The sequence below is a fragment of the Mercenaria mercenaria genome, chromosome 1, assembly GCF_021730395.1.
Source record: "Mercenaria mercenaria strain notata chromosome 1, MADL_Memer_1, whole genome shotgun sequence".
NCBI lineage: Eukaryota > Metazoa > Mollusca > Bivalvia > Venerida > Veneridae > Mercenaria > Mercenaria mercenaria.
The window spans coordinates 7,562,703-7,577,241 of NC_069361.1; the positions used below are offsets into that span (position 1 = coordinate 7,562,703).

Genomic DNA, 14,539 nt, shown 5'->3' on the forward strand with positions numbered 1-14,539 from the left:
AGTTTATCATTTCCGTATCTATAATGTTTCATCATAAACTTTTCATATCTTTTTCATACTTCAATGTCAGACTTTTAAGTAATTAATTTTGGTAATAATGGAAGTAATTAGTGACGTATTTTAATCACGTGACGTATGAACTTAGTAGCACATACGTTTTGTATAAGTAGCATGTATTATTTATGGGAGCCTACGGAGGTATGGTGTACCCAAAGAAGCAGTTTTATGCCCTGACTTATTTGTTTTGCTATAGTGCTTACCATATGTTATATATTTTAGCTTCTTCCGCCAGACGATTTTACCTGGTGATGTCATAACCCGGAAGTACAATGCCCGAGGTTCACTTGTCTTCACTCGCCTGGATGTGATATTCCCAGCGCAGAGCTTTCGTCCCATGGTTGTGCCGTAAACCGCAAAGACGCTGATTTTTGTTATCCTCTGAAGTCAGCTCAGGGATGCAATCACCTACCACCATAGGGAGCCAATATGGAATCAACGTATTCACGGTTTAAAGGGACTAGAAGATATGTTGTCATATATTGTTTGTGCTACTTAAAGTTCACAATTAAATTAAAGACCTGTGTCACGTCAGATTAGAATGGAACTATAAGAACTTTTGTATCTAGAGATACTGAACTTTCTTTTTTTTTCTTTCTTATAATCAGTTTTTTTTTCATATCATCTATTCATTGTTAATAATCATCTTTTGTAAATAAATTTGTAAATATTGTAAAGGGTGTTGATTTGTTCTGATGGTTACTGTCGCCGGTACGGCCTTTCCTGTCACACAAACACAACATATGTTATCAGAACTAAGACAGTATAACTTATCACAGTATATCCTGTTTACAGTAAAAAAACGCGTAATTTTCCCAGAACAGGTAAAATGGGTATTATATTCCCTTACGAACTGCTAGTTGCCTTGCAGAGATCCAATGTACAGCTTGCAGTTTCCTAAAAGAAAGGTCAAACAATTCAACAAATCATCTTACATTTGGGAATAGCAAACTAAAGCCACAACTACACACAAGCAACCCAATCCACTGTAGTTCTTGCACATTGACAAAATAAATCTATTTTTATTTATAATTAGGCCGCCTGTAATAAACTAGGTTCGACAAATTCTGCGTCTTGTACAGTAAGAGTATAATTCTTTTTTTCCCTCACCCATTTCTAAAAGCATAACGATTATGATGCAAGATGTAAGAGATGCAGATCAACCAAAACGATACCATAGTTAAACGTCAGTTTTTCCCCTTGAGATTGAATCTGACCAAATCTAAATGACAATAACTTTCGCAAGGTCGGAAAGAAAAAGTCCTCTCCAAAATATTCAAAACTTATTTTCCAATTTTCAAATATTAATATTTGCATCAAATCAAACTATTAATTTTCTGCAAATCCAAAATAAATCTCTTTTTACCGAGTTTATTCAAGGAAACACAAAGTACCACAACCTCAGAAACGAAAGGAGACTCGACGATGTTATTAAATTTTAACATTTCTAATGTTTTAATGTCGATTTGTTATATTTGAAAACATGTGCTACGAAACGGAATTTCATACATAAATGTTAGAACATATATTATCTCAGGATTTGCAACTATTTTATTCCAGATTTCTAAATTGTTACGTAATGAACCGTTAACATAATGAAAACTTACGTCGAATTAACTTTAAAAAAAATCCTGGATACAGGAGTTGAGCGCTGAAGAGCTAAAATTCCAGTGATACAGAATCCAGATGTCTAAGTATTTCGTTGTCACAGATTGAAAGTGTTTCATATTCGTTACAGGGGTCCAGCCCCCATGGGATATGTAATTCTGATGTACGTATTTCTATGATATATGTTCTTGGCGGGAATATTTACAGGCTTTTAGACAATGTGCTACATTATTCAAATTCTATCTCCTGACTGAAATCAAATTGAATTTTATATGACAAAGTCTAAACTGTTATGGTCCTATCTTATCACTTACAGAAGAATATTCTCTTTTAAGTTCTTTAATCTGTTAATCAAAGTGATATTTAGTGAAATGCTTCAAATCGCCTACTTCACAATTAGCTGAGGGCTTACATCGAGGAACGCCTGCTGAATCATGCCCAGAACTCAACCGTCAAATTCACCTGAATAATGTTTATCTGCAGAGACTGAATGTCAGCCAGTAGTATCTGCTGTTGAGGGATTATCTTCTCAACCATAAATGTATTTAGAAGCTATATTTTGTTCGAAGGTTTATTCTTGTCTAAATTCTCAAGTGTTATTGTTGCAAAAAAGCACTATTAAGTTTTCTGAAATTTACCGCTAAGATTAATCTTCAAAGTTGAAAATGGTATTTAAGCTTTGAGATATAAAAGCAATACTTTGCAACAATTCGTGTATATCACATTTTGAAACCCAACCGATAAATTCTCCCCACTCTCTCTCTTTCTCTCTCTGTCTCTCTCTCTGTGTGTGACATAATTATCACTTTCATTTCATTTAGTCTGATCGTTATTACGCGGACAGACCGTCAGGGGAGGTAACTAGAGTCACGGATTGGGGCTAGTTCTATAGTTAGTTTAAACATAGTTTATTTCAAACAAAATTGCAATAATTACAATTCATGATACATGATACATAAGATAATGCCTGAAAAAGGATCAGAGCCACATCTTGATACTCGATACGTAACCATTTACCCCTGCATATTTTTACATTGTTACGTAACAACTTACCCCTGCTCTTGATACTCGTTACTTAACCTTGACTTGATTCAATACCTCATGTTTTGATGTAAATGAGATGTGGAACCAAAATTTGTAGTCCTGTTTGGCGCCATATAACCTATACTGTGTTGGTGCGCCGTAAAACCCAAATAAATAAATAAATTGTGTTAATATAATTCTCTTCAATCATTTGCATGCAAAATTCATGTGTCAAACGGAGCCGTCTAAGAGTTCTGCTTTATTAGCGTTTAAATTAATTAGTACAAGAGAAGATTTCTTTAAACATGGTGAATATGAAGACAATATGCTTTAAGCAAATAAACGAAAAACAATGATATCCCATTATGGATAATTTCGAATCGGGGCCGTTGACATGTACAGCGAGTGAAGAGCGTGGACGGTAGCATGCATTTCCACTACCGTCCATGAACAGGCTCAATCAAACCGAGCCTGCAACAATAACTTATGTTACGACTTTGCATTTTTATTTACTTGCAAATGTTCATAACATTACGGATTAGATATTAAATCCTTATTTTAAACTGAATCAATGCAACTAAAATAGTCATGCTGAGTATAAACATGATAAAGATGTCTATGGTTTCTTCTCCAAGTGACCTAGTTTTGCCTTTGGTTCCTTATTTTGCGAAACAATGGTATCATTTAGACCTATAATTACTTTAATTTTCAATTATCAATAAATTCTAATTCTAGACATAGAATTTTTAAAAATGAATACAGAAATTGTTATGTTTATGTGCTAGGTTACGGATGACTGAGTACTCATTGTAAGCACAGCACTGCCTAATGAACTATTTTCTCCGGATTTTTTAAGGCGAAAAGCGTTCCCTTTGTGACTTTGCAACAGGGAACGAACGTCTTCAAATTGAGCGTCTTCAGTTTCACTGGAGGTGTTTGCCGCAAACAACTTTGTTAACTGATATATATATATACAGTGATGTCCAATACGTATTGACGGTCAGGTCTTAAACAAATAGTCATCTTCCACATGGAAACTACTTTGCACATTGTTGATCTTGATCATGAAATGTTTGTGTGAATAAAGCTACAAATTCTGAAAGTAGAATAAAAGAAGGCATAGAAAAGTAAATGCTGTTTTTTTTTGTTTTTTCCCCCAACATTTACGGGTATTAACATATGGTCACAATTTCAATACTTCTGCAATTATTTCTGCCACCGGTAGAGTAGAATCCTGATTTAGATGAACATTTAGAAGAAACGGTTATCTGAATATGGCTGATATATGATATTGTAACATAATCAACATTTTAGCGTTTAGTTTGTACACGGCATTTCAGAAAAAACTTGTTTCAGCTGAACAACAATAATTAGAACGAACATATTGTAGGTACTGACAAAACAAAAGCTAAAACATTTAAACAAACGTAACTATGTTCTGATTTCTGCGATTACCTTCATAGTCAATTTTTCCATCACCATTCACGTCCACTAGCTTAAACAAATCATCAATTTGATTTGGGTCGAAATTACCGCTTGTGAACACTTCTAAAAGGTTAATATAATGGTGTAAATATTAATTCGATCATGTTATATTCATAAAATGGCAATTTTGATTATTAAAATTGTTTTATCTTTACAGAAATTATATGTACAGTATGATCACCATAGTAACAACAACAGGCAAATACTAGTATGAATATAGTTTGTTCAATGAAATTCACTAAATTGTTACCTTTCATTTCTTTTTCATCAAGATATCCGTCTTTGTTTTTATCGAATACTGTAAATGCCTCCCTCAATTCACCAACAGGATCAGGAAGCGTTCTAGCAAATTCATAGAATTCCTCAAAATCTATGTACTCGTCTCCTAAAAATTAACGTATCACAGAAATTCAAAATGAGATAATCTGAAACGCATATATACTTTTTTTCGTTGAAAGTCTTTTCTATTTTCTCAATAAAAATGGTCTTAATACTGTTCTATGTCGACTCTGTTTTATCAAGTTGCGCCCTAGTCTGTATTTTTAAAATAGTGTTAAATTCCTGATTTCATAGCTTTGGATTTTGTATTATCATCTCTTGAATGTGCCTGCTTTTTAATTTTGTCTTTTACCGGTTTCTGTGATATGCAGGCTCCTTAACCTCAGATCCCCTTTCTAAATTCAAGTTTGTTTAGTTCTGCCCATTATTTTAGCTCGGGCCCAAACGCCGCGCTTTTATGGAATTAAAGGTTCACTGTGCACGGCCGTATGAACACATCTGCGGATGTCACTAAAATGTTGAGTTCGGCTCAATCCGGGGCTACAGGGTATGGACGGTAGGATGCATTTTCACCACCGTCCATGAACAGGGTCAATAAAACCGAACCTGCAACATTTTCATTTTTTGTCGTGTTAAGCGACCTTTGAAGTTTCCACTTTTTCTATTTTACATACATTTGCGTTACGTATCGCTGCCTTTTGTTTTCCGTGCATTGGTTACATATCACTACAATGTTTTGCTCTATAGAATAGAAAAACTGGAAAACCTTAGATCGCCCAACACGACATGGATGAAAATATTTCAGGTTCAGTTTGATTGAGCCTTTTCACGGACGGCAATGGAAATGCAAGCTACCGTCACGTCCTCTATCCCCAGAAACCTTGATAACAATACCGTAGAAACTGTCTTGGGGTATTTCAAAGAAGAAAAACATTTGACAAAATCAATGTTCCACGAGACCCTCGTACAACTTGAAATATACATTTAAATTTATTTTCATACATCCATGAGTGCTGAATGAAAAAGGTTCACCGGACATGTAGCCACAAAACACAAACAAACACCGTCGTACTAAATAAAATTATGACTTGCTCCGCTTTACGTTTAATGACTTGAATTGACAATTGAAGATGCACTATTAATGTTCATTTGTACTTTGGTAGAGTATTCCAAATAGTGTTGCCGAAATAGACAAAAGACTTTGCTAGGTTTCGAAGGGGGATCTGGGGAGTTCTGCCTTGAGTGTTTGAACTAAAAGTAAATGTATTTCTCTGGTAAATCGAAGCTAGGTCATTAAGACGTTTTGTACACTAAAACAGCTTTTTGAAAAATAACCCTTTCCGGAAATGTCATCCAGCTTAATTCAAGGAGGAGTATCAAATTATTTATTAGTATTGACCTACTTCTTTTAAGGAGAGGAAAACCGTAAGCTGTTACAGCTTTCTGTCCAATTCATTAATTAATGTGTTGTAAACGTTTCATGAATTACTGAAATAAATATGTTTAAATTAAATCATTTATCAAGGATTAACCTCATGTCTTTTTTATATATAACAAATACTATCTTCTTACAAACAAGAACAGTTACCTAATATACATGTATTACAACAATAGTCAAAGTATGGCATAATCTAATAATTGTAGAACTATTTCCTTCTAGGTAGTGAAAGAAATAGTTCAATGCGCTGCAAAAGGTAAAGTAATAAAACAAATGCATTTTTAAAACAATATCAACATGTGTATTCCAAGACAAAATAATTGCCTGTATATATCCTAAACAACTTTCATAAATACTTTACATACCGTTTTTATCCAGCAGTTCCATGTAAAAATTCATTTCATCATCAGTCGGATTAAATCCTAGGTAATTCAGAAAAGGTTTAAGCTCATAGCATTCAATAACTCCATCTTGATTTTTGTCAAAGCGGTTGAACAATTCAAACCATTCTGTAATAAACGTGCGTATATTTAAAGATTTAATTGATATGGTCTTATGAGATATGACGATTGTTTTAAATTCTGTAATGTTAACAGGATATCTCTGATGATTGATGACAGAAACTGACACAAGTTTACGGAATTTAGAATTGTTTGCATGTGTCAAACTTTGTCACTTTAACCGCGTGTTCTGCATCACTGAATACTAACTACAATACATTTATAGGTGGGCCGATGGTCTAGTGGGGTTCGAATTCCGGTCCAGGCACTGGAAATTTATTAGATGTTCTTGAGTGTCTCCCACCTAATTAGAGGCCTGTACTGGTTCTTCCCAGGAAAGACGGCTCCGCGTGTATCGGTGCTATACACCGGGCACGTTAAAGAACCAGACTGTCTATTCGCAAAGAGCTAGGCTAAGTTAGCCGGACACGCCTGTATCTAAAACGTTCTCTCTGTCTGTTCTGGGGGCTTTATCTCACTCTGTCCCTCTGGTTAGATCGCTCTGTGTCTGTACTAGTAGAGGATGAATTTCGCGCCCTGTGTGGCCGCGTCTGCTATATGTAAAGCACTTTTGAACGTGTTTATCATGGAAAGGGCGCTCTATAAATCTGGTATAATAATAATAATAATAATAATAATGATAATATATATATGCACAGTTATTAAACTATTTATAAATGCGTCGTTATAAATAATATCAATCAGGTTTATTCATGTATACATGTAATGGCATACTCAAGATTATTACATAAATTTAGTTTTCATGTATATAAACGTATATATGTAAATTGTTATTGTATTTTTTCCGCAAATAGGACAATGCTACAGAAGAGGTGCGGTAAGATATTTGAAATATGGGAAGTTTTACCTTCTTGGTCCATGTCAGCCTGTAAGACAAAACAGACTGTTATATTCAACAAATTTACTTAAACTGTGATTGTTTTAAATAAAGCAGTCAATTGCAAAAATAAATAAATAAATAAAATAAAATACACAATTCCATTTGACTTAATTACATTGGACTTATATGAGTTGATGACAGAAACTGACACAAGTTTACGGAATTTAGAATTGTTTGCATGTGTCGAACTTTGTCACTTTGGTCTAGTGCTAGGAAGCCTCGTTACCGCCTAAACAGTTACCCTCGAGGCCGGATATTCCTATCTGCACCTACAACCAGTGAAAGAATCTTATATTCTCACTTATCGGACAGAAAAATCTCTATTTTTAGAAATGCTGGAAAATCTATCTCACATGGGTTATCCCACACTCCTGTGACGGACTACTTCATGCACTGAATATACATATTATTTATGTATAAAATAATTAAAAATCAGGTACCTTTTTTAATCTTTTCTCATCCGTTCCTTATAGTTCGTACCTTTCTCTCGATTCCTAATATTTCTCGATTCAAAATTCTTATTATGATAAGAACGTACCGTTACGCTACAAACGATAAAACTAAAGCGGAACTTTGTTATTGTGCGTCACTGAAATGTCACGACGTCACTTCTGCTTACGGACGTCAATTTCCCGCGTTTTAAAAAGTTTCATATTTTCATGCTTGTTTTTATTGTTTCTGTTGTGGTAAGTGAGAAATAGAATCCATCATTGGTGTCCGGTGAAGATCGGAAATCCCAGCCCTCGGGCGCACCGCTCAAGTCTTAAACTCGGCACAGCCTCGTTTAAGACTTGAGCGGTGCGCCCTCGGGTTGGGATTTTCTGATCTTAACCGAAGACCAATGACAGATTCTCTATATCTCACATGGGTTATCCCACACTCCTGTGACGGACTACTTCATGCACTGAATATACATATTATTTATGTAAAATAATTAAAAATCAGGTACCTTTATCTTTTCTCTCCGTTCCTTATAGTGTATTTCTCGATTCAAAATTCATTACTTTATGATAAGAACGTACCGTTACGCTACAAACGATAAAACTAAAGCGGAACTTTGTTATTGTGCGTCACTGAAATGTCACGACGTCACTTCTGCTTACGGACGTCAATTTCCCACGTTTTAAATAGTTTCATATTTTCATGCTTGTTTTTATTGTTTTTGCTGTGGTAAGTGAGAAATAGAATCCATCATTGGTGTTCGGTGAAGATCGGAAATCCCAACCCTCGGGCGCACCGCTCAAGTCTTAAACTCGGCACAGCCTCGTTTAAGACTTGAGCGGTGCGCCCTCGGGTTGGGATTTTCTGATCTTAACCGAAGACCAATGACAGATTCTCTATGTCCAGAAAGTTGTATCCAAAGTCAATACAAAACTAAAATTTTTATACAGACAGGGTAGATGCTTAGACTTTAATACAAGAAAAATTTTATGCTCGGCGTTAATACAGTGCCACTTTGACTACTCATGTTCATCCTGGTATGAAGGCCTAAACAAAGGTTTAAAAAAACTACAGATTATGCAAAACAAGGTTATTAGATTTATTTAAGGTTACTCTCCTAGAGAGTCTATTACAAGCGAAGAATTTGCTGAATTGAACAGCTGTCATACTGAATGTTAAAAATAGAGTTACACAACTAAGACTGAATCACATGTATAAATTTTTTCACAACATATGTCCACCTTATTTAAATGATAATTTTGTGACAGTATAAAACATAATACTAGATCTAGTGAATGTTATTTTACTGTTCCTAGGGTCAACAGTATAAGTAAACAGACTTTTTATTACAGCAGTTTATTACATGAATACCTATAAATAGTAACAAATTTGTGCTGAAAATTCTCCTGTTATCGCATTGCGTCGTGTAATAAGCCCCAGGGCCATTATCGATAATGACCCTGGCGTTAGCGCGGGAAATTAACGTCCGTAAACAAAAATGACGTCATGGCGTTTCATGGAGGTAAAACAGGGAATATTTCCATTTTATTTTATCATCTTGAGCGTAACATCGTGTATTCTTCGTGAAAAAGCGTATTTTTCTCCCTAAATTATGCAATAAGCAAGAAAGTAAAACTATCCAGGTATTTGATTTTATACAGTAAATACACTCTTATACAAATAATATAGAAACTGAAAAGCTGAAATTTATTGTGCCAGAAGATGCAAGTACCCATATGAATGACACAAAAAAAAACATTTCTTACTATATTATAGGTAAACATGTAATAAACAGGTAAATACATGGGAGCGCGGTGCCTTTGAGTGATAATGGCCCTGGAAGAAGATAATAGCCCTCGGGCTAAAGCCCTCGGGCTATTATCACCTTGCCAGGGCCATTATCACTCAAAGGCACCGCTCTCCCATATATTAACCTATACATAAAGGATTGGAACTCCTTAACTAGTAACATTAAATCAATTGAAAGTTTTAAGAGGTACAAGTCTAGAGTTAAAAAGCATTTAATAAAAATCTAGTAACAGAATATAACAGTGATTTTGTATACTATTGATCTCTGGTGGAATACATATGTCTGTGATATTATTTTAAGCATACTTTTAATAATTCCGTTTTCCACCTAAGTCTTGACCCCCATTAATCTTGTCCTAATATTTTTTTGTGTTAAATGGATCCCATTGGAAATAAGCTTTTAGCTTAATGGGTTATCCATAGGTCCCTAGCATTTTAATAACACAGTTTCTTTTTTAGCAATGACATTTGGTATTATCATATTAAAAGTATGCAAATTGTGATACTGTGCTATTTAATGTAATAGAATTGTGATTTTTTTAGAAAAAAATGTTTTATGAAGTCTTGTCTGTGATATTTATGTATTGTAATGTGTTCTTTTATGCTATGACCTAACTGTAAATAAATAAATAAATAAATAAATATAAAAGTTCCAAAGGAAGTTTAAACATGAGCAGCAAATCTGTCTTACAAACATGTTATATAGCTCTATCAATCTCAGCTTTTAATTATATTACAAATCTTTAGCAATCGAAATATACCTTTGGATTATGTAATTTCTATTCACGCAACTTGGTCAGATTTCAAATCACGTAACCACCACCTGAGGTTTAATACATAGTAAATATGACTTTTTAAGCAGATCATGTCCACTGTTTGATCGTCTACCGTAACAAGGTAATTTCTTCATTTATCTTTAAATATAAGAAAATACTAGTCATCTTACTTTTATACATTTGTAAAGAGCTCCAGTGGTAGTAATACATGAACATCTTGGTAAGTTTTTAATTTTGAGTATTTTCCGCTGTAAATTTTGGCCATTTTAGACACAAACTAAGTTTAAAATTTCAATTTTTACTTTATTTGTGAATGGATAATCATAAAACTTCTAAAGTATCCTTGTTAGAATGAAACTTTTCCGCATAAAACTGAAAAAAAAAGATCATTTCCATATAAAAGTTGGCAAAAAAAAATTTCATTTTATAGACCGGAATTTTACACAAACAAAAGTACAAGTTTGGGCACTAAAACGGAAACCATGCTGGAGTGGTTAGTACCAAAACTGCAACATTCACTGTTCGAGGCTTACGGCCATGTCCGATGTACGGATGAAATGATATACTGACAAGTTCAGTAGCAGGATCAAAGTGGAACGAGCATTAGTTTGAAAGTCTGTTTACACTGTCGATTAATAGAGATTTTCAGCTTACTTCGACGCGAACTGCGGACCACGGACTGCGAACTTACTATTAGGGTTTTCTCAAACTGTATGTAAGTTTTTTATGCATAACTGAACAGTGGCATATTAAGCATCCGGTTCTAATGCCGTAATACTGTTTCCATTTAAAATATCCGAGAAAAGACAGTTATAAGATTTATTAATATCTGTTGTATTGTGTATATGTCTTACAAGCATTCTTAACAGCGTGGGTGCATTTTTTAAAAAATATCCTTTTACCTTTTATACCCTTTTTTATTAATGTATCTATACAAATCTTTCGACTACCGTATTTATAAACAAGACATCGCAAACATATTCTTTTTTATCTGAAGTGTACCAATTTATTTATACGTTTGTAGTCAATTTCGCGAGGTTCTAGCCCGTATTCGCTAGCAGTGAAAACGGCTGTTAATTCAATGATCAACATACCTTTTAATCAAGGATTTGAACCAAGGCCACCTGGTAAGGAGACAGACACTCTTCCCCTGTGCCGCAAGAGGTTCGCCTATTTTTAAACAGGTAATAAAAACAACATAAGTTACTAGTTAATTGAATATTTGGTATCAAAGAATGTATATAATGATTTTAGAAATATAGTTTCGTACTATTGCACTCGGGTCACTTAGATGCTATTGTACGACGCACAATTTTGAATATGCACGATGCTTGACAGTTTAATGCACCGCGGTAAAAAAATGTCTTACTTGGTATTATACATGTATATTCTGAACTATTTCAAACCCTACAAATTCATTTTTATACGGTACCGAATTCATTCAGTTTTCTCGGTCACGTTATCAGGATATAAAAGATGGTTACATTATAAATTTTTAAACCAATACCGTGAGTTTTCATGAGTTTAAATCTTCGTCCAAATTCCCCAAAGCCGAGTATCTACACATACCATATGTATGCATGATGATCGGAATTTGACCTTGGACGCGTCCCATGCCTACTCCGCTCGGTTTTAGATTGACATTTTGACAGCCAGTTTTAATGGTACTTAAAGATTAAATTCCAGTTGAAACTGATAATCCATACTGAGTAGTCACTTTAAGATAGTAAATTTAAAACTTAACTTTTAACATGCAATTCTTATATCAGATTTAATCATTATGAAAATACGAAGTGGCTATTTCCTTTTTTTTATTTCCAAACATGCTGATACATAACTAATTCAGGATGATTTAGTTAAAATGTGGTAATGTATCGGATCTCGTTTCGACGGGGTTAAAAGATACATGTATGAGAACTTCCTTGTATGTTTATACAAAGTGTTGAACTAAATCATTCAAGATATTTCAGTAAAACTTCTATTTTATCGAACATTAGATACAATTATGAAAATTAATGAAAAGCAATGAGCTTCTTCGTACAGAAGTCTACGAGCATACGGTATTTATACTATGCAACAAAAATTAAACGGACTTTCATTTCATTCAGAATGTTTTATTATTTTTTTCACAATAATATTTTGTACTGCGTTTTTTCTTATTTTGTTGCTAGGAAAAACTAGTCTAGGAATTGTATTGACGGACACATATTAAAACCAGGAATCGACGTTATCTTCAAATCATTGTTTCAAGTTGTATTTTTAATGCATGAACACATTAAGGTAAAGTATTATCGTAGTAAAGTGGGTTCAAAACTTCACATGTCAATTCGTTCGATTCGCGCGGAAGTTAAGTAACGCCAGAAAAGTCTCCAAATATAAAAACAAAATGTTAACGCATACGTATAATTGAAGAACCTGCTTAACGCAAGTAAAATGGGACAGAGTATTTAGATAACATCTGAAAATTGCGATTACGTGTTTTAAATTTAGCCTGTTCACTATCCATATATTTTCAAACGTATATATTGTGTAATAACAAATAATTATATCACAATACACTAATTTGTACAATGAAGGCAAAAGTTACTACACATATTGGTAAAAGAAATATCAAAGAAGTATAATTTTTATAACTCTTTGGAAATATATATACCCTAAGTATGTTTTCTTTTTTTTTGCGAACCTTAAAATATTTTGAGAAAACCTCTACTGTAAGTACGCAGTCCGCTGTCCGCAGTCCGCCTCGAAGTAAGTTGAAAATCTCTAATTAACTACTTATTACATTTTATTAAAGGAAAACAGCAGTATTTACGGCCTATGTTCACTTTGTATAAAAATATAAGAAAACTAAACATACCTATTAACAAATCCGCCGATCCTGTTTGTTAGTTTTTCCTTTAAACAGTTCTATTGATATTTAAAATGAAACGTAAAATGCAGTTTAATAAAGCGCCAATAACTTTAAATGTACAGTTTCGTTTCGTTTTTAATCTAACCCTGTAATATTAGAAAAGGACTGCTTCTAACAGCGGTAATTTCACAGCGTACAATCGTACATCTCAAAATGAGTAACTGCAAACGTATATGTTTCAAGTAAAATTAAAAATGTTGACGGGCTGTATACTCTATCATTGTTACGTGAAAAATGAAAATATAACCAAACACCATTGATGTTTCAGTAGTTTGATCAGCATAAAATATACACACATATTGTTTTGATGTATGTACAACTTGGATTCTTAGGACGTACATTTGATGTTTCAGTTGATTTAAATTAATAAAAGTTATCTGAGTTTTAAAATTCTGTATATATAAATATGATTGCCTTGTATCATTATTGTAAAGATAATCTTGATTTGGTATTAAACAGGTACATGTATCTGTTTACGAAAAATTACGGCGTCATATTAAAAACGCAACGTAACTGCAAAAGCACTAGATTGATATTGAAAAGGTTGCTAAATTTAAATCATTTTTAAAACCTTATCCAATCATATTTACATAAATCTTTATCAACTTAATAACAACTTTTAGAAATCCTTTTCGAGTGAAGTAAGCATGTCCTTTCAATTCATTAAAAGTATAAATGACATATGTTTTTTTAATCCGTTAAAAAGTCGATTAAATACAATTTTGAATTAAACTGACTGCACTGTCACTTAAATGAAGATATATATCACATTTAAAATGGGTCTAATTTTGTATTTTAAATACACTTTAGTCGTTTCATTTTCACAGATTATAGTTATAGTTTGTGATATAAATCAAATACAGTTAAGCTTATTTATTCTAGCTAGTTATAGATCTAATTGTTTATCTCATATTACCATGCAATATCAAAGTATGTTTTAAAGAAAGGTATTGCAACATTAAGGCATTAAGGCATGAATTTAATAGCTTTGAAATGCTTGCAAATGTCTATATTTTTTCTCATGAATAGATATATTAACAATATTTTGACAAAATTCATAGTTATGAGCATTTTTTTTATAAAAAAGATAATGCAGGGTTAGCCGAATTCTCAGCTCTTTGTATAGATCTATTTTCGCTAAGGAAGGTAACACTATGTGTAGGTAGTTATTTTCATTTACTTAAGTAATTATAGGCGTATCTTATAGAGACAGGCTTATCCATTTATACTATAAATACTGCCATGTTATTTTCCTAATGATATCTTCTAATATATTTTGCAGTATTTAAGAAAACCTGTAGGTAATGAGAT

At 33.3% G+C, this 14,539-nt stretch overlaps 1 protein-coding gene across 1 annotated transcript; it reads right to left on the reverse strand.

Moving 5' to 3' along the window:
* Positions 1 to 2,934: 2,934 nt before the first annotated feature.
* LOC123545055 (neo-calmodulin-like) lies at positions 2,935 to 13,323 on the reverse strand. Its single transcript, XM_045331316.2, has 6 exons — positions 13,175 to 13,323; positions 7,259 to 7,277; positions 6,256 to 6,399; positions 4,424 to 4,558; positions 4,144 to 4,236; positions 2,935 to 3,784 (listed from the first exon to the last, which is right to left on the reverse strand). The coding sequence occupies exons 2-6, from the start codon at positions 7,269 to 7,271 to the stop codon at positions 3,726 to 3,728; spliced, it is 444 nt and encodes a 147-aa protein (XP_045187251.1). The 5' UTR covers positions 7,272 to 7,277; positions 13,175 to 13,323; the 3' UTR covers positions 2,935 to 3,725.
* Between the last annotated feature and the right edge of the window lie 1,216 nt (positions 13,324 to 14,539).